General features: G+C 47.3%; 1 protein-coding gene across 1 annotated transcript; it reads right to left on the reverse strand.

Annotated features, from left to right (window-relative positions):
- Nucleotides 1-51: 51 nt before the first annotated feature.
- ATP1A1 (ATPase Na+/K+ transporting subunit alpha 1) lies at nt 52-27,537 on the reverse strand. Its single transcript, XM_080392736.1, has 23 exons — nt 27,281-27,537; nt 19,587-19,694; nt 18,306-18,365; nt 17,068-17,271; nt 16,597-16,710; nt 15,933-16,067; nt 15,618-15,735; nt 14,393-14,661; nt 13,172-13,370; nt 11,638-11,747; nt 10,113-10,247; nt 9,358-9,550; nt 8,686-8,861; nt 8,002-8,138; nt 5,958-6,108; nt 5,208-5,376; nt 4,437-4,591; nt 3,947-4,070; nt 3,022-3,167; nt 2,768-2,898; nt 2,079-2,180; nt 849-940; nt 52-392 (listed from the first exon to the last, which is right to left on the reverse strand). The coding sequence occupies exons 1-23, from the start codon at nt 27,290-27,292 to the stop codon at nt 364-366; spliced, it is 3,069 nt and encodes a 1,022-aa protein (XP_080248862.1). The 5' UTR covers nt 27,293-27,537; the 3' UTR covers nt 52-363.

The following is a 27,537-nucleotide window of genomic DNA, read 5'->3' on the forward strand; positions in this document are numbered from 1 at the left end:
CTGCACAGTTGTTTTTTTTTTTCTTGAGAAAAACATCCACCTAAGACCATGTGGGGGCATCCTCTTATAATCCATCTTTATTTGTAAAAATCCACATATAAAATCTTCAGTTTCCTTTTAAAAAAAAAAAAAAGGCACATAAAACTACTCAAACTCTCATCCCCATGGACTGATGGTCAGACACTCCCCCCACCCCCACCTCCCCCTTGCTTTCTCCTCCAGTCCATGTTTCTTCACGTTTCCTTTAGTTTCAGCTCACTCCTGCCCAGGCACAGTTCTGCGCTTGCAAAGATGAAGTACGCACACAGGGGAGATGGTGGAGAGGTGGCATGGGCTGTGCGTGGAATGTTTTACAGGCGCTTTTTAGTAGTAGGTCTCTTTTTCCACCCAACCTAAAAGAAAAGGGAGCAAGAAAGCAGGTTTAGTCTTGAGGCAGACCAATATGAAGTTCATGAGAGCTGCTTTTAGGCTTCGAAAACCTGCACTGTAGCACCTGAACTAGTAAGTGACCCATCACAATGGAAAAATCTTGACAAATTGTTAATGCGCTGCAGTTTTTGGGCTCTATACCAGCTTTCTAGAACTACCCAAGCATTGATCAGTCTTTTCCACCTCCTTCAGTGCATCAGTACTTTCATATACTGCTGGAGAACGAAGGCAGAAGGACAGAGGAAATCCTCAATTTGAACTCACTGCACTATTGATGTCGAGGAAGGGGAAACACAGCAAAACACATCCCTGCATAGTGCTCAGCACTGGGGGTCCCTGAGCACTGTCAGAGCTTCTGCAGAGCTCAGCAGCGTAAAAAGGTGGGGAAGGAAATACACAGATTAGCAGCGTATTCTTACCACCAGGGTTGCGTCTGATAATGAGCTTTCTGACTTCATCATACAGGAATATGAGAAGGGAGTATGGGAAAGCGCAGAACCACCAGGTTGGCCTGTTTGGGAGAGGAGACAGTGAGAACACAGGCAGCAGAGATGCTCTCTCTTCGCCTAGCGGAGCTCTGACTTGACGGCACAGAAGAGGGCAGGAAGGCTGGCATGTCCCGGCTTGCCAGGGCACCAGCTCCCACAAGGCTGTGGTTTAGCTGAGAATCCTCCAAGCCAAGAATTACCATCAAGTCCTCTGCTGCAATAGGTTCATCCACTTTTGGATATTAATTCCAGCACAAGGTGTGTCATAGCACCTTTGTTCATCTCCGTACCAGCACCTCCCCACCTATTAATGTAGCAATATTTCCTCTAAGTACACACAACCTTTGTGCCCACAGCCTTGCTCACTTGAACTGCATTGGTTTCCCCAGATTTACACGTGCTAACATCTAGCTGCTGCAGGCATTGGGCAGAGGCCAGCTTTCTTCAGAAATGCTGACACTTCAGCACCAAACTCTAGACAACACTTCTGAATGGATTGCAAGAGATACCAGGGTGGGCTGGTTTTTTTTGTTGGTTATTTTTTTTTTTTTCAATGAAAAATTTCGAGGCACTTAGGACCGTTCAAAGTTTGAGACTAAGCCCTGGACACAAAGTGTTGCAACACTGTTGAGCAATGCTTAAGATGTTGGCACCCTCCCAACATCAGAAAGTTACTATGCACTAACTGGTCATCTGCACCTAACATAGCATCCTTCAAAAGATTTTTACTACTTGTGCCAATTCCGTGGAAGGTAGAAAAAGGCACAAGATGTCATCACCAGTTCTTTAATGAAGAGTCACCTGGCCTGTGTTTCAGAGCAATTCAACTGGCTTTCTCTGGAGGTGCAGCCCCCTACCCATAAAAATACTCCACGCAAGTTAAGTACAAGAGCAGCTGCACTACAGCACAGTGGCACAACTGAAGTCACGTTGCTAATTTTCAGTGGGGCACTGAACTGCAGGCTCCCCACAAACAGTAAAGCAAAGCAAACCCCTGGTGTGCCCCACTACAGCAAAGGACCACTCACACCCTCTAGCCTGAGCTCTTCTGGGTTGAGGACTAGGTTTCATGCTCCACGAGCTCACTTTTATCCATCTCCCCACCCAAGCACTACCATTCTGCAGTACAGCCTGCTGCACAAAAACCATGATGCGACTTACTTGAGAGGGTACATCCTTAGAGCAACATCCATCCCAGGGCAGTAGGAGAGGAAGGCAGCCAGAGCGGTCTCCTCAAAGAGACCAAATATTAAGATCTTGTTCCTAGTAGAAACAGAAATGCAGTCAGGAACAAAGTACTCTCACAGATGACATCCTGAAAAACCACCTAGTTGCCACATGGTAGTCGATAGAAACAGACATTTTGGTCTAGCCCAGAAATCCATCAGGTGGGGACTATCAGGCCATCCAAGCTGATGGCCCAGCTGTCACAAGGGTATTATGTCTCTAGACAAAAGATACATTCCAGTTCACAACTAAGTCAGCCAGCAATTGCTTTCATTACAAATTCAGAAGGCAGCTGGGGTTCATGCCACCAGATCTCTTGATCAGCTGGCTCTGCTGCTGCACAACGCTGTGCACTGGAGCATGTCACTGTCCTTCCAGGTGGGCTAGCTCCCACAGCCAACAGAAGTCAGCACTTCACACTGTCTCAGCCTGACTACTGCAACAGGTACTACAAGAAACAGAGCACCCCGTCCCTCTTATCCACTACCAAGGCACCACACTGTTCAATACTTATGCCAAGATCCCCAGAGAGTGCTGGGATGAAGAACTAGATTGCCATGTGCTGGAGAATACACAGAATCCAATTCTAAATCCCTCCATGGACAGCCTGACTTATGACTTACTTCATCCCCTGCTGGAATACAGAGTTTCTTCGGGTCTTACAGATGATCAAGTCTGCCCACTGCACAACCACAATGCTGACGAAGAAGGCTGTATGGCAAGTGAACTCCACTATTTTCCTCTGTTCGTAGGTCTAGAAAGCGGACAAAACAGAGCATGCATTCAGACATGCTGCCTTTGCTCTGGTGCTCACACCAAGTTCAGCAGGCGTTTAGAATTCTGGCTGGCAGCCTCTAAGTGGTGCCTCACAACTTACCCATTGCTGCCCATAGCTGTCTTCCACATCGTTAATCCATCTGTCATCCCACTGAACTCTGATCCCTAGCAAGCCAGAAGGCCAGAACCCATTCTCTGCCATGATTACAAAATAGGTGAAGAAACCTCCAAGGGCCTGGATCATACCTAAACACGTAAGAACGAACGACAAAAAACTGATGAAGCTACTGTGCAGTGCAATTATTAACAGAAAACAGTTTGCAGGAGACCCCAACCACCTCAAACATTACTCCTTGAGGGGCTCAGTCTCCCATGCAGCAGCTATAGAAATAGTTCACACTAACATCAAACTCAGCTGCGACTCTTTTGCTGAGCAGCTTCTGCTCCCAACTTTGTACAGAGTCACTTCTGTGCTGCCCTGTGCTGTGATGGCATAGTACTCAAGGACACAAGATAAAACTCCCTTTGTATTCTCATTAAGCCTTGGCCACCCCCAATCCTTGCAAAATATAGTCAAGAAGGTTCCCAAGGTCTGCTGCAATTAAGCATGCGCTCCTGTCCTGTGAACTGGGCATGTCTCTGTAGCTGCCTTTAATCAAGACTCCTAATACTGTGTGTTTAGGGATACGCTGGAGAGAATCCTTTACTTCTAATTAAACTAACAATGGGATCTATGTTCTTGCTGAACAAGTCTGAACCAGAGGAGAGCTGGTTGTCAGCCAGTTCCTTTACAGCGCTATGCAATTAAACAAAATTACTGTGAAAGCAATTCAATGGATCAAGCTGCACAAGCCACCGCTATGTGCCACAGGGGCAGAATCATGGCAAGAGCTCTTAACAGCCCGAGGTTCTGGTTTATACATCCCAAACCTCAACTCTACCAGAGCAGTCACTGACTCAGGATGGTGTATAACCCCCACTACCACCAAGTTCAAACTGGTGCCAGAGAAAACAGACCAGCTTACCAATCTGCCCATAGGCCATGCTGATCAGCCGTTCATTCACCAGCTTGTCTGTTTTGGGATTTCTGGGCTGCCTCTTCATGATATCACTCTCTGCTTGCTCATATGCCAGGGAGATAGCGGGGACCTTGGGAGGTGGTAGGACCACTGTTAGAACCATTTCAATTTTCCACTGTGTACAGCCTTCCTTGCCCCATGTTTTCAACCTGACAAACAGCACCACCCAAAACCTCTAGCTGTAGTATTCAGGAGGGACCCTACCCCACCCCCCACCCCCGGTTTGTCCTTACATGGAACTGAAGGATCCTCAGACTCTGAAAGCCATGAGACAGGGAGCACGGATTACGAGCACCAAACAGTTCACTGATTTTAAACCAGAACGCTAGAGAAAACTGTATTTAAGCATTTTCCTTCCACCTGCCTTTTCTTTAGGGTACCCAAGAACACCCACATTTCTTCCTGAAATTTCTTCCTGACACAAAAAGACATTTACCATGTCAGTGCCCAAGTCAATGCAGAGGATGGTGACTGTTCCTAGTGGAAGGGGTATGTTTGCAATGATGAAGATCAGAAACGGTGTGATTTCAGGAATGTTACTGGTCAAGGTGTAAGCAATAGACTTCTTCAGGTTATCAAAGATCAGGCGCCCTGTGGCAAGGAAGAGAGAACAATGCAACTCTCACTAATCAGCAGAAAGCAGCCAAGTAGCTCATGGGCAGCTTCAGTAGCACTGAGAGGCAAAATGCTAGTGCAGCAAATTGTAGAGTTCTCTTGCATGTAAGGATGAGACTGTGTGCTCCACGCACGGCATCGCCTATACAGAGTAGTATTTTTGGTCACATCAATCAGGGTTCACTGCATACTAAGGATACTAAGCCCTGGTTTCCCATGATCGTTAGGAGCCCCTGAAGGTACCCTCTGCTCTGTTCCTGTTTGAGAGCTATTGCTCCATCAGGGAGGAAAATGTGTCAGACTCAGCTGGCAAAGATGACTGTAAGGTCAGTGTTAAGCAAAAGGACAAAGTAGCTTTTGTTGCTCAGCTGCTTCCTACTGTTACTCATCCCAAAGCGTCATGCTGGTCCCACGGAAGGGGAGAAGACCCTGAAGGGAGGAGGACAGCACGGCCCTCCTTGAAAACACTTATCATGGAGACAAGCTCAAATAAAGGAGAGCCCTCCAGATGCTTCTGTTTCAGAAGGAATCAGCAAGTTACATTGCTGAAGCACACCACTTTGTGACTACTGTAGACAAGTTATAAACTCACCTTCTTCAACACCAGTGACAATGGAGGCAAAGTTATCATCTAGCAGAATCATGTCAGCTGCCTGTTTGGAGACATCTGACCCAGCAATGCCCATAGCAACACCAATGTCAGCCTTCTTCAGGGCTGGGGAATCATTCACACCATCACCTGTGACTGCTACAATGGCACCCTAGTCACAAGAACAGGGAGAGAAAGACTGGAATCATCGTGTAATATGTTTTGGGCCGAAAAGCTTTCTCCTATCTTTCAGGAGATGAAGCATAAAATCTACTTCACTTTACAACAAAGATACCTCAGTTTCTCCTTGTCCTCCCCTCACCCCTTTCCCTGTTCTGATCAGGCTTATCAGAGAACCATGCTGCTCTCCCCAAAGGTGATGCTGGACAATATATAAACATGCTGAATCCTCATCTCCCAGGCACCTCCAGAGCATTTAGAAATTAAACAATTTAAATACCCTAGGATCAGAAGAAAGCCTCAGTAAAAACGGAAAATGTTTTCCTGCAAGACCCTTATATTTATGTATCGTAGAGCAGCCTGACAGTTGCCTTCAGCTGCTGAAAGACTGAGATCTAGTCTGGTCATTTACTTGAGGGCACTGAGAAAACTAAGCCCTGCCACTTCAGAAGGCAGCATGGGTTGACTGTGGTTTTATAAATATATATATATATATATATACACACACACACGTTTACGTATATCTCTCTAGGGATTTCTCCAACATGAAATCCCTGGACTCCCTCTCTTTACCTGCCGCTGACAGCCTTCCACAATTATAAGCTTCTGCTGAGGAGATGTCCTGGCAAAGACAATTTCTGTATGATGAATCAAGATGTCATCCAGTTGCTCACTAGTCATATCCTTCAAATCTGAGCCGTGAACAACACAAGCTTTGGCATCTCTGCAATTAAGAGACAATATAATGTTTTACTTCACAAGTCCAACTAATTTCTCATTAGCTGTATTTGGCCCATAGAGCTTCAGAGCTCTAGGGAAAGACCAACTCCTGCTGTGACTAAATACTAATCCAGGCAGCCTCTGCACAGAAGTTTCACACTCCAAGGTAGATGGTGAACACAAAGAAAAAGACAGCACCAAGCAACAGACAAAAAGCCCCATGAGCAGACTCATTCTTTCTACTGCTTTCTAAAATGCACCAAGGCAAAAACTATTTGTTACCACAGCTCTTGGCCCCTCTGCAAGAAAGGAAGCCCTGGCTGAGGCAGTTGGCTTCCACCATCACGAGAGATGCTGCGGTCTTCTGCAGGCAATCTCTTTTGCAACAGGCTGATGATCTACACTTGGCTCTTCACAGAGAGAGCCCATCCTATGCCAGTTCAACTATTCCACACTCTTCAGCAACAAAAGCATGCCACGTTATATTTAGACTGGTTCGGTACCCTGCACGCTACAGCAAAATACCACCTCTCTCACTCAGCATACCATCCCTTATAGGTCTAGGAGACTGTCCACACAGATCGTGACATCACCCGGTTTAGACAGGGAAATTCCTTCCCCACCCTCACAGCCAGCTGCTGACCTGCTCAGTCACACAGCCCACTGATCCCCAGCCTGCACTGCCAGGTTGGTAAGTTACCCTCCAAAAAAAAACAACAAACCAACAAAACCACTTCCCCCTGCCCCCCCCCCCCCCCAAAAAAAAAAAAAGTTCAGCCACAATACTTGTCATCCTCAAGCTATTTCATTCCACAGGGTGTCTCTATTCACAGTTCATAAGCTAGGTGGCTACCCTCCAGCTCAAACACAGGCTGGGTCAAGCTAAGCAATGCAGACAGCCCAGCCATTCTGCAAACAGCCTGCTTATGCCAAAGGACATTTTCTGAGGATGCCTCAGTTCTGCACTAGGCTATGAAGGCAAACATTAACCTCTTAAGAGGAAGGAATTCCATTTTCACATTTATGCTGCTTCTAGCTACTGGCTAACATCAATTCCTCTACCCAGCCCAAGTCCTGCTCCCTTTGCCCACCTGCAGTCAGACCCAGAAGTCTGAGAGCAAGAGGGACAGAGCTGGGCTTTGAGTAATCAAGTTTATAGGTGTCATTTCAGCTCTTTTCCCTAAACAGTATAGAATAGTTAAACAGAGTTTACTTTTGGTAGCCCATTCAGTCTGGACTGTGACTAGCTAACTGGGTATTTTCTTTTTACTGGAGTTTCCCCATGAACCTGTAAGTTATATTACTAAACAAGCCTGACTAAGTATACGTCTGAGGGCAAAGCTAGACTATTTAAAGATCTTGAATCACAGGAGTACGTGCATTTTGGGCTCTGCAACAGCATTGCTCAAAACAGTCCCCAGCCAGCCACCTCCCTCCCCCATGCCAATTCAGATGCTTTTTCCTGCCTGCTACATTGGGCCAGTATGTGGAGCTTGCACAGTGACATGAACCAGGCAGGGCAAATGCTCAGCTCACGGGGAAAGAGTTAATCCTCAGAAGACTTCACCCAGCCAGCTGTTTCTCTCCCCCAGCATGGGGACAGACCATCAGGACAGGCAGCTACAGGGCCAAAAAAGGATGAAAGAAACTACCTGGGTTTTCTGTGTAGGGCTTGCTCCTAACTACTACCCATGCATAAGACACAAGCACATTCAAGACAGCCTTATGCATTGTTCAATAACTCAAGATACACACTGAAGAGCCACAACATGCTGAGCAAAGCAGACGCTGCGAAGCTTTTCATGTCTAGAGAGAGATGCTGAGGGATTATCCAAGGCAAGAAGAGAGGCAAGGGCTTAATTCAACCAGCTCTGTCCTTCCCCCCCAGCGTCAGTACCTAGGGTTGACCTGGCTGACGGGAATGTTGAGTCGAGCAGCGATATCTTCTACTGTTTCATTGCCCTCAGAGATGATGCCAACACCCTTGGCAATGGCTTTGGCTGTGATCGGATGGTCTCCAGTAACCATGATAACCTGAAATGCAAACAGACTGCCGTGAAACCCTTGCCTGTGCTGCAGAGCAACACTGCCCAGAAGGCAGGGTCCCCTGAGACTGAAAAGGCCACGTGGCTTTTGTTCTGCTAGCAAGCCCTGGCACAGAGCAAGGCTGAGGTACAGGCAGTAACCTGTTACCAGCATGCAAGGGATTGAGGTGGATGGAAGACAGAAAATTGCTAATCCTGAGTCAACAGATCCAGTTCCGTTTCCAGCCTGTGCTTTGCTCTCTCATCTCAGTCAGTACTGTGGGACACGCAGAACACACCTGAGCCAAATCACATGCTTTGGGACACTGCGCCACCAGTGCCTGCCAGTGCTCTAGCAGTTCGGAGTCTAACTCATTTTTTCGGTCCATTAACACACAATCATTTGTATTTAACTCAGAAATGAAGCCTGGAGTAATGCTACAAAAATCCTCATTAACACTTGTCTTCGCTCATGTTACAGTGACACAGAGACTAAGGGAAGCCCTTTACATGCACAGGTATAGAGCAAGGCAGTTTTCAACCCAGGAGTAAACTACCTTGATCCCAGCGCTTCTGCATTTGCCCACAGCATCTGGCACAGCAGCACGAGGAGGGTCAATCATAGACATCAGTCCTACAAAGCAGAGTTTGTCTACAGGAAAGTTCACTTCGTCTGTATCAAACTGGAAGCCTTCAGGGAACTGATCATCAGGCAGAGCCAAGTGACAGAATCCTGTAACACATCAAACCCATGTTTACTCTGTTCCTACAGATCAGGAGGCAGAGAGAACAAATGCTTATTGCTTCTGCAAACAGCTACGCAAGAATAACAGGGCAGTGTCAGAGGTTTAGCCAAGGCTACTGAGGCCGGAGCCACGCTCCTATTCTGATAACTAGTAGCTGTTGCTAGGTGCCCAGACACAGCTTGCTTCACATGCAGTGGAGCAAATCTAATACCACGTGGCCCCACGGAGACCTGAAGGTCCCAAATGCTCTGCTTCATTTTGATCTAGGCAACCCAGCCGCTGGGCAAGACAAGACCCCGCAGGCTGCCTTTTAGATTAAAGGCTAAAGGCAGGACCTGCTCCTATATGAATTGCTGAAGTGACCTTGACTCAACACCACGCTATGGTTACGCTGCAGGAACACAGTACTTAATCTGTGGAGACTCTGCACAGGAGCATGAAGGACAAATCTTTTTCCAATTGATAAAGGCTGCTGTTCCTTACCTAACACTCTCTCCCCGAGGCCTCCCAACTCAAGGTAGGCGTTCTGAAAAGAATCTTTCATTTCCTCGTCCAGGGGTTGCACTTTGCCATGAATAAGAATGGTGCTGCAGCGATCCAAGATCCTCTCTGGAGCTCCCTTCATCACCAGCAAGTAACGGGATTCTGATGGATTTGCATTCTTGTGGATAGACAGCTAGGGTGGAAGAAATGAAATTGTTTTATAGACATGTACCATGAAGGTCACGAGTAATCACCATCTCTCAGTGTTTTGTGACTACAGTAGCTTGGACAGTTCGTGATATTCTGCTCTGCTTTTCCTTTACCTGCACTTTAGAAAGAGGTTCACAGACCAAGGAATTACTATGTATACTTTAACATTCACATTATAAGCACAGATGTTGCAGTGGCCTTTTCTGTATCCAAGTTCTACCCGCTAAGGCCATTTCCTAGCAGTTCATTCCTATTTCCAGATTTGAGTTCTTCCATTCTCCATGCATTACTGCTGCACAGGAGGGAAGCATGCCCGGCCATTTCACAGCAGCGTCATGACACCTTAGGGTCAAGGCAGCTCCAGAAGCTTTTATGCAGTATAACTGATATGGTCTGTTCAATTTAAATTCATAGTCTTCAGCAGTCTACAAGCAAGCAATGACTAGACAAGATTTTGGTGCCAAAACAAGCTTTGAGGCACACTGCGTGCAAATTTATGTAAATGTGTCACACAGCGGCTCTCCCTCAAGAGAATACACACTTACCTGGTACTTGTTGGTAGAATTAAATGGAATCTCCACCACTTTGGGATACCTTTCTCTCATCTCCTTGACAGAACCACAGCATAATTCAATGCATTTCAGAAGTGCAGACTCAGAGGCATCTCCTGCCACAGCTCTCTGAGGGAAGAGACAACTATCAAAGCATACATCCCAGTGGACTCGCCACAGAAGATCAGATATTTTTAAAAAGTTTATTTATCTCAGCCTAGTCCCAGCTTCTACATAACATGATATGAGACCAGGGAATAAATAATTCTATTACCTACCACTGTCAAATACTGCATTTCAGATGCCAGGCCTCCCAGCCTGAGAGAGCAGCAGTCTTCTGGTGCCAAAGTCAAGAAGCCCTTTTAAAGGGCAGAGAAAGTCAGATAATCAGGTGCAGTCGGAGAAAGAGAGGCTGGAAGGTAACCTTTGAGAAGAACGGCTGTAAGCCGTTGGCCACGAAGAACAGCAAAGGCGAGATGAAGACTGATGACATACACAGAAACACTTGCATGTGCTTTCCCACCCCAACATAAGATCATCTTATCAAGCCTCTGGCAGAGAAGATTTAATCTGTCCATGCCTCCTCCCTCATAAGGTTAGAGCTCAGAGACTGTAGATGGGGTTCTCAGTTCTGGAGAACTCTGTGTGCCCAATGTCCTGCTTAAGTTCTGTTTGCTGCAATTTGCACCAAATTTCTTGCTCTTCTGATCTCTTTGTGATGAGAATTATTTTTTATTATTTTTTAACTGCTTTTTGGTATCTAAAGACTTTTCAACCCTCCCAAGCCTTCCTTAGATGAGAATAACTCCAGCTCTTCATCTTGGGTCTAAAAAACATGACCTGAAGTTACAGTCAGAAGAGTGCTAGAGAAAAAAAAGTTTGTTCCATCATTTCTATTACTACAGCATCAGAACACCCTTGGGAAGAAGCTTACTAAGCAACATGACTGATATTTGACAGATTATAAGTGCTGTACAGTTAATTTCAACCCTGGCTGGGTCACAGTTCAGAAGTGGGAATCTGAATTGATATTATGCTGGTGTTTGCACCAGTGCTGAACCAGCAAAAGCTTAAGAAACCAAGACTTGCCAGCAAGAACAGACTGGCTAAAGACAAACATTCTCCCACTGCTGCTCCCCCAGCTCTGGCATCTATTTCTCCCAGCTTCCAGAACTGGGTGTTTGTAGCTGTGTACAAATGCCAGAGATAGCAGTTCTTAGAACAGCCATTGAGTAATGTCTAGAAAAGCCTTCTGGTCTTTCCTAGCCCTGTCTGAAGTATCTGACCTCCCAAACAGACTGTAGATGCTAGTGGGTGGCAGTGAGTTTGCTGTAGGAAACATCTTCCCAGCCCAATCTCCTCTGCCTGTAGCACATCTATAAAAGCACCAGACTGCAGAAAAGATTAAGAGCAGCAGACACCCCTGCTTCGCAGGTTCCTGTGACCCACAGGACAATCTCACTACCATTACAAAAGGGTAGTGGTAGGAACAGAACAAACATTTCTTTTAGGAACTCACCTTCAGAATTGGTACATTTTCTTGGTTGGCCTGAAACACAGCACGGTTGCAAAGACCTGCAACTCTGGACAAAGCACCCCAAGTAGCTGAGCTCTTGTCAAAGGAAGCACCTGAAAGCAGGGGAAGAATGTCAAAAAGGCCCCCCCCAGAAAAATCACAGAAGCCCAGAGTCCCACAGGCTTGGAGCAAGAAGCCTTTACCTCAGAAATAGGAAATTAGAGCCTGCTAGCACACTACAACTCTTTCAATCCTCCTCCTTTCCCAGGTAGCTGATGAACAGCTGATTATTTTGAGACCTCAGGGTCAAATAGCAACAGTGCAGGAAAACACCTCTGCTTTCAAGATTCCAGCAATGGCTGGATCCAGCAGCAGCAGCGGCCATGCTAACTTTGGCCAAGGGATTCTGGACAGACATTATTCTTTCAGAGGGGCTTGAGTAAGGGATGCTGGGTTCCACTTTATCCATCACCCAGGAACTGGATGAAATAGCTCCCAAAGGAACAATGCTTAAGTAAAGATACTGCTCCTCTCATGCTGGCTCTTAAGTTGGCTTCAAGGGAGATTAATTGAACAGCCAGTTAACTGATAAGCTAATGTACTTTCCATGAAGTGACATCTTCTAGGTTTATTTCTACTGCAGCCAAGCCAACCGTTGCCAAGCCAGAACTGAGAGCTTCCAAATAACACTTTATTTATAGCTTGTTACTTTGCACTAGTTGTAAAGACCAAGAACAGTGAACCACTTAAAAGAGCTGCTTTAATCAAGCACAATGTTTTGGAGTGGTTGGGGACAGGGCGCAGCAGCAGCACTGGAAAAAGTTTATGCTAATAACGTGTTGCAAGCACGTTTCACAAGCTAGACAACAGCTGGAAAACTCCTGAATTTGGTTGTACTAAACAGTTCTGGAGATGTAAGTACCTCTCTGAACTGCACAGCACGTTGAGATTTCAGATTCTTATCAATATCTAAAAGAAACTTCCTGCTGAAGTTTTACTGTCACTTCATTCACTGCTACCACTCTGTAAACACAACCAGGGTGTTCTGGGAAAACCCCTGTTCAGGGCAGCCATCTAGCTCAACATGGGAAATTTCCATCTGCATCTAAGTCTCAAGCGGTTTATTACCAGGGTCAAGACCTCTGCTGTCCATGCTTTTAGCAGAATTAAGATGGGGCAATTTCTTCAGATACACTTTGGCAAAACTAATCGGGTACTTTGAAGTGCAGAACAGTATTTGTACACACTGGACAAATATAAGGGGCTGAATATTCAAGAGACTCAAATATCAATCCAGTAATTCTGACAAAAACAGCCTATACAGAGTTTAAGGATTAAACAGAACTGGTACAGTGCAAAGCTTTCTGTGTGTCACCAAGTCTTTTAATACTCATTGTAAATAGTACGTCAGAAGCCCTTGCACCGTGAACTTCACTTGTACTGGAATGCTAGAAACATGGGTTCTTAGAAGTACAGGAAACTCCATTAAAAAATAGCTTTTTTCTGAAATGCCTCAAGTGCAAAGAAAAGGTCTTACCACTCTGGTTCTCTGTAGTATCAGCCTCATGAATCTGATTGTCAAACCACATATGTGCAACCGTCATGCGATTCTGTGTCAGAGTGCCTGTTTTGTCAGAACAGATAGTGGACGTGGAGCCCAGGGTTTCCACAGCTTCCAGGTTCTTCACCAAGCAGTTCTTACGAGCCATACGCTTAGCTGTTAGTGTCAGACATACCTGGAGAAGGAAGATGACAGGTTGGCTGTGCTTGTGCACCAAATCACTGCTACCCAACTCACTGTGGGTATGGAACAACCACCAGCTTACATACCCTGCAGTGATACCCAACTCCAGGCTCACCCTGCCAGTGCAAAATAAACAGCAGCATTTAGGCCCAGCTGCTAGATTTAAACGACACATTTTCCTCATTACAAACCGTCCAGAAAAGGACCTGCAAGATTTCAGTCTCCTGCTTCTTAGTGTGTTGGGAAGGGATTAACATGCCCTAGACTAACATTTTGGTTAAAGTCGAAAACTGCAAAACAGGTGGAGACAGGCCATGTATGAGAAAGGCCTGAAACGGGTCTGGTGACAACAGGGCTGAAACTCACCAGTGTAAGAAGACAGCAGCTCCAGCCACCCTTTCTCACCAGAGGCTCTTATCTGGTTCCTGCTCCCAACTGTGCATTTCCCAGCTCCATTGCTGCTCTGCCTCCTGAGGCTGCATGGAAGCCCCCAGCCTTACCCACCGCCTCCCCCTGCACAGCTGAGCACACCTAGGTACTCCCACCATCTCTTCAGGAAACCAAACTTACAGGAACCTCTGTCAGGTCTCAGATCAAAAGCCAGGACGGGACTAGAGTGACGCTTGCTGGATGCTCGGCCAGCCATTCAGGGTAGGAGGGCTGGAGCACACGTGGGTGCAAAAACCCTGAACAGTTGTAACAGGAAGGCCCCTTCCTGCCACAGAAAAAGGCAAGACAAGTCCAGAACCCCTAGTCTTGCTCACTTCACTCACACAGTGCCAAGCCCCTGTGCAGGCCTAGCTTAGGGACCCATCTTCATTAGATAAAACAGCTACAGGACTTGAGATTGATTCAGGCAACTAGTCTAAATACACCAAATTTACAAGGCCTAGCCATATACACTCACCACTCCATTACTTCAGTGTCTACCTCTGACTTCACGCTGATCATGAAGCACTCCATTTTCTTAAGAACCATATATGCAACTCCACCTTCTTTTCCAACTTCACTCACCGTGACCGTTGCAAGCAGCCCCTCAGGGACATTGGCAACAATGATCCCGATGAGGAATATTACAGCCTCCAGCCATGTGTACTCAAGGATGAGTGAAAGGATGAAGAAGGAGACACCCAGGAACACAGCAACTCCAGTGATGAGGTGAATAAAGTGCTCGATCTCCATGGCAATTGGAGTCTTTCCCCCTTCCAGTCCAGAAGCCAGACTGGCAATACGGCCCATCACAGTGCGATCTCCAGTGCTAATGACAATGCCACGGGCGGTGCCTGGAAGAGAGACAGGTTTCAGAAAACAAAAACCTCTTCCCCAAACACGCTGAGTTTGCTCAGCCTGCCCTAGAGTTCAGCAGTCTCTGCCCAAGATAATGCAGGTAGGTATTCCAATGGCCAAAGTCCCCCACCGTAGCATTTCGTACTCTCAAGAGTAACCACGAGAAATAAATGGAGGTAAGCGTTGCACAGGACCCTCGTGTCAGACTGCACACCCTCTCCCTTCTATCCCAGGGAATCAAGTGCCAACTGCAGGGAATTAGACGAAGTCATCTTCAAGAAGCAGTGTCCTCTTCCCTTCTTTAAGGGAAGGCCCATTTTTTCTCCCCAAGGCTCTTGAGAAAGATCAAGAAGGTCCTTCAGTTTTGCTGGGTTGGGGGGGTTTTGAGGAGTGGGAAAGAGCAAGGGACAACCTGCTGGTGAGAATTTGTCAGGACAGGACACAATAGGAATCAGGCAGAACCTTACCCCATCACTGAACAGTCACACCTTGACGCCCTGTGGGTTTGGAAAAGATGCTCTGGGCTTCGGCACAGACTGCCTACCACCACGCTCAGAGCTGCAACAGGAAGTTCTGCCAGAGATACCCGAAATTCCTGCTTCCTGCAGCAGCTGTAGCATTTCTTACAGCTCTGCCTAACTTGCTTCACATGATGTTATCTGTGCCTTAACACTGCTGTAACAAGGCAGTCATGCTTTACAGCACATACCTGCTCCTCAAAGGAGGAGCAAGAAAGAAAAAACCCAAACAGTAGTGCTGTGGAGTTGTCTTTGTTGTACAGTACTGCAGATGCAACAGGCAAAGCCTTTGCTGGGAACTTTCAACCTGCTCTTGCATAGCAGGAGTAGGCTAGCAGCTAATACACTAAACTCGCACAGCATTTGCATTGCTTACCTATGCAGTTCAATCCCTAGCGTTATTAATAAGCTAGGGAAGTGGGAGAATCACATACCTTCCACGCAGTTGGTGGAAAAGAAGGCAATGTTCCTGGTCTCCAGCGGGTTCTCATTGGAGAAGTCTGGAGACCTGGTCTGAGGCTCTGATTCACCAGTAAGTGAGGAGTTATCCACCTACATGGAAGAGAGTACTTTGTCATACACAAGTAGGCAGATGCCTTCAGCAATGAAGGCTGATAAAACAGCAGGCACTCCCCCTACCCTTCTCTTCCACTTCACCAGCCATTCACAACTTAGAAGGCACTCTTTAAAACCCAACTAATTCATCATCCTTCATAATGAAGCTTTCACACAGCCCATCACTGCTGTACCTTGCAACCATGAGCAGATATGATCCGAAGGTCAGCTGGAATTCTGTCTCCTCCTTTCACCTCCACTAGATCTCCAACTACAACACCTTCAGCATTTATGCTGATCTTCTCACCATTTCTGACTACAAGAGCTTGCTGAAAGACAGTAAAGAAACAACCTATGTCAAAAGCAATCTGAAGAGCTCAAAAGATCAGAGTATCTTAAAATAGTTGTGTTATGGTTCTACAAGGTTTCTACTTGTGCTAAGATGTTTCTCTCTCATACGTGTCATTTAAGAAAAACAGCTATTTTTGTTTCCTTGATATTAAAGTTCCTTGTTACCAAGGTGACAGTGAGATAGTTAGGTATAATATAGACTTTTGTGAAGGATCTGAGTTTTAGTGCCCATCACACCAGTTACTGAGCTTCCCAGACTATCAAGAAAGTGTCCTATGAACATTAATAAGCTAGTGGAACTCACAGGGTGCCAGGGACTGCCCTGGCCTATCAGCAAGGTTACTTGGAGCCCGAAGAGGAAGGAGTCTCATAGACCCCTCGAAATTAAAAGCTAGTAACTCACACTAACAGCCAGGCCTTTTGCAATTGAGACCGATGTTTTAAATAGTTAATGAGCTTCAGCAAGCTACAGCTTGGCAGATCTCAAGGAAATGAAGAATTCCATACCTGTGGCACCATGTTCTTGAAGGACTCCATGATCTTGGAACTTTTTGCTTCTTGGTAGTAAGAGAAACAGCCAGTAATGATAACCACAGCTGCCAACACAACACCCAGGTACAGCTACAAGTAGCAGAGAAAGTAAGTCAAGAGGATGATCTGCCTGGAAGACTTCCAGTTTGTCCAGACAAATTGCTCGGTATTTAAGTGCCCTGTTACAAGGCATGGAGGTACTCGCAGTCTCTGTACATTTTGTACACAAAGGCCATCCACAAGCTAGTGTTGTTAACACAACACAAAGGAAGTTGGCTGTCCATTTAGTTACGTGGAAGCACTCCAAGACATGTTAAGCTCACACAACTGAATTTCCCGTGCTTATGGGAAAACCTTCTGGACTGAATGCTTAGAGGAAGTTAATCTGCTTTGAGCCAAACGGGCTGCTCGGTCTGCCTTTGAGGTAAACCAGACATTTTTACTTACATTATCATTGTTGGGCTCCTCCTCCATCGCACTTTGTATGCCATAAGCCAGAAAACACAGGATAGCACCAATCCACAACAGAAGCGAGAATCCTCCAAAGAGCTGCCGACAGAACTTTACCCATTCAGGAGTGGTGGGTGGGGGTGTGAGAGAATTTGGGCCATCACGAGCCAAAATCTCAGCTGCACGTGCAGAAGTCAAACCCTAGAAAAAAGGTTCCTTTCATAGGCATTGTGGCAAGACTGACTGGGGAAGGTAGCTCTGAACTTGTTCATGTTCTACAGCAGGTATAAGGAGATGCTAACAGGCAATGGAGATCTCCACAGCTGCCAGGGCTCTGCAACGCAAATGCAGGACATGAAAGCCAAGTGCCAAAAGAGGAGCTACAGGATGCTGGATGCTACTTGAGGAGCCTGCAGGCTGTGGGGCTACAAACATTAAAGAAGGGCAGGACAAGAAGGCTACGGCAGCAGGAGGAGGCTGCTGAGAAGGCTACAGAGCTCTGCGGGACAGCCCAGCGGAATCCATCCTATCAAATTATGGAACAAGTGAAAGCTGGGAGCCATAAAAATGATGACACTTTGGACTGGCCTTCCAGGAAGCTCAGCTTTCAGAAGCCAAGGTCTTTGACAGAAATATGCAAGTCTCTGCTGTTACAGAGTAAGAGCAGGCTCGTTGCTACATGCACTCATGCAAAAAATTTATTAAGCAAAGCAAATGAGAGCAAAGGTGCAAAACCACTGCAGTGCTTCTGCACTGGACTTTGATGTTAGCTAGGACATTTGCACACCTCTTCCTATAAAAGAGTAAAATTTTAACTGCTACTAGCCATCATGAAGTCTCCAGGCATGTGCTAGCTCACTAAACTACATCTGCAATATAACAAACATTTGCCTTTATTACAAGCTTCCCAGGGAAAAGAAAAATAAATCAAAGAATCAACTTGACCTTGGAACAATTCAGACACAGATAACAGTGACTTTGTTTCTAACAAAGTCACTAAAGTATTGCAGCCAGGCTGTACAGCGGGAGGATGAAGAGAAGTATTTGTGAGCTCAACAGTTCTCCCAAAGCCTGGGAAAATTAATTGGAGGAGGGGAGATTAAACAAAAAAGAAGAAAAAAAAACACACACAAAAAAATCCAGACCACCCAGATCTCCCTTTGTGAAACGCTCTGAGCCGTAACTGTTGCTTTTCAGATCAGGGCAAAGGGGGAGGGAAAACAAAGTCTACCTACTCGACTCAAGTCTGTTCCGTATTTACGATGAAGTTCATCAAGGCTCAGCTTGTGGTCATCCTGAAAGACAAGAAATGGTTTCGTGGGGAAGAAATCACAGTCCCTGCAGGCTGATCAGCAAGAGCTGAGCAATTCCACCCCCACCCCAGGTCTTCTGCCCTTAACAGTTTGGTGAGCTAGCAAGACTCTAGCTCGTCTTCTCTGTGAAGCAAACCTCAATCTCATTCTACAAGTCAAAGCAGTCTCATTTTTAGTGTTCTTGTGACTATTTGAGTACAACATGAGAGCTTTTTAAACAAACTCTATTTCTTAGTGCAGTCTTTACACCCCCAGCAGATTCTGTGAAGCCTCAGTGGGTGATTTTATTTTTTTTTTTTGGGGGGGGTGGAGGAAGGAAAAGGAAAGGAGTTGGGAAGGAAGGTAGGAATGCACAGAAGATTAACCCTGTAATTTCACGCATTTCAAAGTAATGCTGTCAGCTTAAGCAGTGTTTCTTCCTCGAAAGAGGCTCCTTTTCACAGCCATGTTTCAACTGGATCACATTGGTGCAGAGTAGTGCCTCACTTAAAAGGTTGTGTTGAAGGGAGCAGATACTTAAGTTAGTATTGCCACTGAACACAAAATCTCATCTTGGAGTTAAGCTTTAGTATCCCCTCTCCCTAACAATGGGGCCAAAAACGTAAAAGCCCAGACTCAAATCCACAGCAGAGAAACAAAACCTGCATCATCTTCAAGGAGCAGATTAAGCTGGATGATGCTCACAGACAGATGTATAGCATCATCCAGCACTCACAGCTGGGGATGGGAGACACTCCCCATAGCCTCAAACAATTAGAGGGAATAATACTGAGGTCAGTCTGAGCAGAGGCCAGCAGTAAATGGAGCTGTACAGACTCAACTCCTCAGCTGGACTGAAAACAGCAGTCTCACTCACATGAGAGCACAATAAAGCCTGCAACACCGCGATCCAGACAGCGCTTGCCTGGGTGAACAAATGCAGCTACATTGTGCTACAGGTAACACAGGCAAGTGGAAACGGGTTGTGTGTCAAGTGCCTTTTGAGAAGGGATGTTTTCAGGGCCTGCTGCGTGATCATCTTGACGCTGAAACATGTGCAGCATGTCTGGCTTGGAGACAGAGGGGACAAGAAGGGAGTTCAGTGCCTTTGGTCACACTATGCTGTCAGCACACTAGCTCTTTCTCTTTTAGTCACAGGTGGCACAGGGCTTCAGGGATAGCGAACATTCTTAAAGCTGCTCTTTCCATGCCCTACAGTCTTACCATTGAGACTTCCTTTTTAAGCTCATCCATATCCCTCTCCTTCTTCCCCTTTTTCTTCTTTGTGCCATGCTCTGATGTAGCAGTGGGCTCATACTTGTCTCTTCCAGCCTGCAATAGAAGACACAGTACTGTTAGAAATGCCCTACCACCAACTTCTACAGCAGCAGATGTGAGCTATGCACGTGAGACTGCCAGGCACACAAAGCAATTACAGTTCATTATAAAGTTGTCTATCTGGACTTTAGTAAAGCCTTTGAAACAGTTTCCCACAACATTCTCCCAGAGAATCCGACTGCTCATGCCTTGGACAGGTGTACTGTTCAACGGGTAAAAAACTGGCTGGGTGGCGGAGCCTGAAAGGTGGTGGTGAATGGTGTTACACCCAGTTGGAAGCTGGTCACAAGTGGTGTTCTCTGGGGCTCAGTACTGGGGCCAGTTCTGCTTAATATTGTTATCAATGAGCTGGACAAGGGGATCAAGTGCACCTTCAGCAAGTTTGAACCTTCAACCAACATCAAACTGGGCAGGAGTGTTGATCTGCTTAAGGGTAGGAAGGGTCTGCAGAGAGATCTGGACAGGCTGGATCAATGGGCCAAGGGCAACTGTATGAAGGCTCACAGTGCCAGGTCCTGCACTTGCGTCACAACAACCCCACACAATGCTACAGACTTGGGGAAGAACGGCTGGAAAGCTGCCCGGCCCGAAAGGACCTAGGGGTGCTGGTCAACAGTCTGCTGAATACAAGCCAGCAGTGTGCCCAAGTAGCCAAAAAGACCAGTGACATTCTGGCTTGTATTCAAAACAGCGTGGCCAGCAGGACTAGGGAAGCGGTCATCATCCTGTACTTGGCACTGGTGAGGCAGCACCTCGAGTCCTGTGTTCAGTTTTGGGCCACTCACTGCAAGACAGACATTGAGGTACTGGAGCGTGTCCAAAACGGGCAATGGAGCTGGGGAAGGGTCTAGAGAACAAGTCCTGTGAGGAGCAGCCGAGGGAGCTGGGGGTGCTCAGCCTGGGGAAAAGGAGGCTCAGGGGGGACCTTACCGCTCTCTACAACTCCCTGAGAGGAGGTTATAGCGAGGCGGGGGCCAGCCTCATCTCCCATGTAACAAGCAATAGGACAAAAATAAACAGCCTCAAGTTGCCCAGGGGAGGCTTAGATTGCACATTAGGAAAAATTTCTTCACCAGAAGGGTTGCCAAGCATTGGAACAGGCTGCCCAGGGCAGCCGTTGAGTCACCGTCCCTGGAGGTATTCAAAAGGCAGGTAGACGTGGCGCTTTGGGACATGGTTTAGTGGTAGACTTGGCAGTGCTAGGTTAACAGTGAGACTCTCATGATCTTAAGCCTTTTCCAACCTAAATGATTCCACGAAACTTATGCCACTTCAATAAAAGCCAAAATAAATAAATAAAAGAGCTCAACGGCATCTCCAACACACAGATTACAGCCAGACATTATGCAAGTCTAGCTAGGAGGAAAGCAAGCAACATGCTATTCAGTCTTGATGCACTAGCCCCAGCTCAAGCTGAAAAAGTCATGCCTTAAGTGCATACACGTGTTCCCTTCAAGGCATTAACTCCTCCCTGCCCTGTGCAGGTTCCCACGTCCCCTGGCAAGAAGCAGCCTATCAACTGAAGATAAAAAAGAGGTGGTATCTCCGGCTGGTCAAATCTGGGGGATAAGTTCCAACACTTTCATTCTCAGTTTGGCACTCTAGCTGGCCCGTTACGCAACAGAAATCTGCTTTCAATTTATGGCAGTTTGACCAGCGACAATAGTACACAAAGCAGTAGTACACTTTCGCAGATTCAGTCTGTGCTTAGTCCTGCTTATACTTCACAGAGCAGATGATTCGCTTAAAGCCTCTTTATTCAGATTCTCATTCACTTACATTATGGTTGATTCTACATGAAATCATGCAGCAGTTTAGAACTTGTCATGACAGGGTAAACAAGCGTCTAAGGACAAACAAATCATGACATAGCACATATAAACATCACTTAGAAGGCAAAAAAATAAAGAGTTATAGGCAGAAAATCCCAAACTACAAGTTTGGATACCCTGTAAGGTACCAAACCCAGGCACCAGCACAGCCTTTACTGCGCATTTCCTTCATTAAGCACTCCATACACTTCCAGACTCTCAGAAGCCTCCAACAGCAGCTTTTCCTTCCCTTCCCTTCTACATGGGACCTATTACATCCCTGACAAGTTTTATGCAATTAGATTTTCACCCAGTAAGATCCCAGAGATGTAATTTTGAGATGAAACAGCAGTTAGTGGCACCAGAGTCAAGCCATTAACAGGATTAAGAAAAGGTTTCAAAGGCATCGCCTTGCTTGATCTTTGCATGAGCACCTCACATCACAAACCGGATTCCTGAGAGCAATCTGGACACAGAAACTACTGTTAGGATTCAACAACTGAACTGCCCTGTTGAGCAGCTAGCACGGGAAATTTTTATTATTTATTCCAAATAGAAACCAAAACCAAAAGTGAAACTACACCAAAAAGAAGGAAGATAACTCTTAGAAAAGAACCCCTCAGTCACAGCTAGACAAGTACTTCCAGTGTTCCAAGAAACCTCTGTGCACAGCGCTTTGCGGCCACACTCATACATTTCATGTGCACAGAAGCCCTCTCTTGCCCTGCTCAGTAAAAGCAGGCTTTGCATCTCCCATATCCTTGCACGCAGCTACAGGGCTGTGCAATGGAAACAGTTTTTAAAAAGTGGAGCAGAGCCAAGTTTTTTGCCTCTTCTCATCCAGGGAAAGGAGGCAGAACTACAGACTAGCATTCCTGACATTCTCTTCCCTGCACCTAAACTCTCCTTTCACTTCTTAAAAAAAGAAGCCATGGAACTTAAACCAGCATAGTCCTCACATTCCAGCATCACAAGAATTTGCCACAGGGCAATTCACAGAAAGTCACCATGAAGCATCTCTCTCCTGCAGTCTCTGAAGGAAACAACTCTGATTTCCACTAAAGCTCTACCAGACAAGTTCAAACACAGTCCTGCACAAAACACATGCTTATTGATGACTGCTTGAGGCAAGAAATGATTTCTAACGCAGGTGAAGGAGCTGGTGCCTCGACTAGCAGGCCATCACCTTCAGCTTCACTCCTTCCCCCCAGAAAAGCTTGGCAAGCTCTTGCAGGTGATCTAAAAACCTCCTGGATCTTTGAAACTTCGCAGTTACCTGTCTTACTGGGGGCACCAGTGAACAGCTCAAGAATATAAGAGCGTTTAGCTCTTTCAGCTGCCGAGACAACCTACAAGTGGGCAAGCACGAAAAGGCTCACTGCCCTTGTTCAAGCACGATTTTCTTAAAAAAAAAAAAACTTAATAAAATCCTCAGTGATCAGCTGCAGTCAAGACAAAAAGCAGATAGAGTTACTTCTTTCTTTAAGCACCCAAGCATTTGGGTCATAGTGGAATCCATCTTACAAAGGAGCTCAGAGTTCCTCAGTTAAAAAAAAAATAAATAAAAATAAAGCACAACACCTTCCCATCTGTTGCTTTAGTATTGCATCCCACCCTTACAGAGCAGGTCAGTCAGTAGCATCAGTTTCAGCTCTTGCTACAGGATCGTTTCACGCAGAGTCTGAACTTCCTGCTTCATCATTCAAATCTGAACATGACGCATAGATCAGAGAAAGTCCTGCCCCTTTCTGTGCTTTCAGGGCCGTTGTGTCTCTTCTGGCAAGATGAGCCCAATCTGTTCAACAAAGCCTCGTGCTGGCTGGGCTGCCAGGGGACAAGGGGTTCATCCCACCCCTCAGCGCTGTAGGATTTCCCTTGCTCTCCCCTCCTTTTCCTGCTGTACAATAAGCAGGTGGCCTATGGCACTTCAAATCCAGGTCTTAAGGAGAATTAATCACATGGATTGAACACAAAGGAAGGTCTGTCTCATCAGAAATGTCACCCCGTTACTTGACTTAGCCTAGGAACTCTGACTCATCAAAACCGCCACAGAAAAAGCAACACAGGTGTTTTTTTTATGCGAGATCCTTTTTTTTTTTTTCCATTGGCTTAAGCACAACATTTGTACATACCAGTGTAAGAATTTTTATACAGCCCCAGAAAATCCTATTGTCTTTCAAATACAGCTTATGCTTTTCCCCTCCACACTAATTGAGCCATTCATGGCTGATGTTCTCAATACAAGCCATGATTGACCAGGAAACGGGAGGGGTGCAAATCATCAGGCAAGCTCAGAAGTACCCTATTCTAACATCACCTAATCCAACAAGAAATGTCAAGTAAGAGCCAAAATAAATTACGCAGTCTCTGGAGGCCTGATCTGTTCTAGTACTTATGTCATTATAATCAACTGCGCAGAGAAAACAGAAAAGTTACTGTCCTGCTGCCTCATGAGACAAGTCACCAGTAAATACATTAACCAGATGAATCATGATACAGACTATGCCTATTGGACTGGAAACACTGCTCATGACCCTAGCAAGGATGCTAATGCCTTCCCTTGGATCCTTCTTACTCCCTCTGCAAGAACTGTGTTCAATCCCCTATCTTTAATCAAAAGTCTAATCAACTGCATCAATTGAACATACGCTCAGCTTCTAGGACAGTACAAAGCAGCTTTTACTCTACAGCTAATAATGGCTCATCGCAAGCAGACTGCTGCTTCCCACATTATGGAAGGGCAAGCTCTCCTCCCACAACAAGGGATCTAAACTTCGCAAGGGTTTTCATCATCTGGGTAAAAACAGGACCACCCACACACCTTAAGCCTTCTGTGAATATTAGCACAAACACCTCTACATCTTGTTGGAGCTGCTTGAAGATCCGAGTGCAGAGCTGACTTGCCAAATGCCACCGTTGGCACGGCTGAGCAACCCTTGCTAGGTTTTCAGCGTGGTAAAGCTACAGAGTGTTGTCACAGAATCACTGAATGGTCACGGTTGGAAGGAACCTCTGGAGATCATCTAGTGCAAGCCCCCTGCTAAAGCAGGTATCTCCCACAATTCTTTGTCCAGAATATTAGTGCATCTTTACCATCAATCCAGACATCTCTAGTAGCTGTCAAGCACATAAAGACAAGTGGACTGGACACAGTTCTCCCCTAGAGGAGCCGGTGACTTCAGCTGCCTGGAAAGGCCTGGGTGAAGCATGAACTTCTGCAGTTTTCAGCAGGTCAGGATCCCACCAGGCTGTGGGACTGAAATCCGCAGGGACAGACGACTTGCCAGAGAGCCTTCATCCTGTTACACTGCTATTGCAAAAATGTGTATTGACTAGGCGCGGGGCTTGCTTTGGCAAAAGGCGTATCCTCTAGCCATAGCAATAAAAAGTAGGAATGAAAAAGATGGGGGAGGGAAGAGAGTAAATATATTTAAGATTTCTTAATTGCATGAGATAAGGATTGCTTTGATTTGCATAATTTCCCCTCAGTTTGTCCATTATGCAATAAGCCTTCCTGGTTTCTGACAGGAAAAACCCCTGAACTGGGGTTCAGGCATTAGCACTGACCTCCAGAAGCAACCCAAAGCACGCACTGACGACATTGCGCTATGTCTGCGCGGCGAGGGAGACCGAGCAAAATATGCTGCTGTCTGCGGGCAGCTCTGAACAGAAATGAAATCCCTTCTGCCTTCCTCCAACACACACACCCCCTTGGATAATCTGCTTTTTGGGCTGAACGACACGGGCTCCCAGCCCTCCCCTTGTACTGTTACCATTTAAAGTAAAACAGGCGCTCCGATCGGCTTCTCCTCACAGCCACAGAGACAAGGAACTCGTTCTCTCACACTTATACTCTCAGATTCTCCTCCATCCCATAGGGAAAGAGGTTTCCTTTTTGGGCACCCTAACCCAGGGCAGGCACGTGCTGTTCAGTGCTGCAGCCACACACTGCCTTTTTCACAGCCTTGCCCTCACATCCCCATTTTTCAGGGGCTCCCCTATGACCCGCATGCATTCTCACCGCTAAACAAACAAATCTTGTGACTTGCTACCAGAAAGCCTGAGGCAGCCATACCCTGGTGAATTATCCCTTGTGTCGGCACTTCAGTTTCAGGCCAATTGCTTTATGATCCACACAACCTATGAAACCCGAAGTGGAAGCGAGACAGCTGGCAGCCCTCTATATTAGAAAGCATTTCTACCTCCTATTAGTCCAGCCAAGCCTCTGGAGGCCTTTTGCACCGCAGCCATATGTACACACATGGATTTTTTCCATGATTTAAAGCATCCAGAAGACTGCACCACCACCCGATCCACCCTCAACATTTTATCTCTTAGATGACCTCTCGCTGTACTACTACCACCTGTAGCTCACCGTACTGAAATACGCCACGCTGGGCTGCCAAGCATCAAAAGGACTTCACTGGGGCAGCAAAACCAAAGAGACCCCACCAAAAAAAACCCCTGAAAACCCATCCCACACACTCGTCAACCCTCTCTCTTCTGAATAACTGTCCATTCAGCCATGTTCTCGCAGCTCCCTTACTATTCACAGAGGTTATGTCAACATTGCCGCTGTCGTGCCGCTGGCGAGGACAATGCAAAGTCAAGGCAATGTTTGAACAGCGCCTGGGGAAGCGCGGAACACCTGTAGGCAGGGATGACGCTCCCACCTCCACTCCTCCAACCCTGCACCGTCACCCTCTCCTTCGAGAAGCGGAGAAATTCAGCTTTTGGCTAAACCAGCCTAAAATTACTAAAAATTCTAAAAAGTCTCAAACGAAGGTAAATAAAAGCCTACACAACTCTAGCTAGACAAGATAACGCGGGGAAGTATTTGACAGGAAAAAACCCAAATGTCCAAGCAATATATAAACCCCAGAAACTGGTCTTTACTTTTTCAAAATTAAAAGAAAATCGGAGCAGCCCAAGAGGTGTTTCTGCTCCACACGTGGGCGCCTGGTCACAGCGTCCAACCCCAAGGAGTCTTTGCTCCTGTTTTCAGGAGCCTTCAGATACACTTTTCCTTTAGTTAAAAGGTACGATCCGAATTAAGGACTCCTGTCCCTGGGGTTTGGAACTAGAAACGCCACAGGTACAGGGTAGAAACAGCTGCACAGCCTCCCGTGAGGCTTCTATCGCCCCAATTAACAGGACAAACATCATAAAGGCAGAGGCGATCGTGTCCCTCCTGCCACCAGCCTCCCACAGCGCTCTCAATGCTACCCAAAGCCAAATTAGCCCTAATGAACCCTAACAATCCGGACAACTCCGCTTCCCCCCCGCCCCCGCCGTGAAGTCTGAAGCACTCCGGCGGGAGAGGGGGCAGCCCCGCTCCGGAAGGGCAGCCGATAACGCCGGCCCGGGGGCTGCGGGCCCCACACGCGCGGGGGCGGAGGGCCCCTCGGGGAAGGCGGCGGGGCCGGGGCCGCACGCCCCCCGCCCCAGCCGCGGCTCACCGGCGCGGGGCCCCCTCCGCGGCCATGTCTGCGGCCGGGCCCGGGGGAGAGGCGCGGCGGCGCCTGGCTCCGCCGTGACTTCCTCCCCCGGCGGCGGGGCACGCTGCTCGGGGCCGGCGGCACCGGCGCCGCCCTCTAACGGCCGCTACCGCCGGCTCACACACAACGTGGCCGCCACCCCGCCGCCCCAGACAAAGCGCGGCCCCGCCCGCTCCAACCGGAGGGAAAGCGGAGCCGGGGGGAACCCGGCGGCGCTCCCGGAATCTCCCCCTCCCGGCCATGCGCCCCGCCCCGGGGCCCCGCCGCTCACCCCCTTGCCCATGGTGCCGGGCGGCTGCGTGCGGCTGCGGGCGAGGAGCGGGGCTCAGCGGCGCCACGTGTCCCGGCCGGCAGCAGGTGCGGAACGGCCGCCGCTCGCCTGCCTTCCTCCGCTGCCTTCCTCCGCGGCTCCGCGCCTTCGCTCGCCCCCCTCTCGGCCCGGCCCGGGTCGCTCCTCTCTGTCGCCGCAGCCGCCCGCAGCTCCGAGCGCCGCCGGCTTCCCGCCGCATAAAGAACCCTCAGCGCCCC

Source organism: Falco punctatus (genome assembly GCF_963210335.1).
Source record: "Falco punctatus genome assembly, chromosome: 6".
Lineage (NCBI taxonomy): Eukaryota > Metazoa > Chordata > Aves > Falconiformes > Falconidae > Falco > Falco punctatus.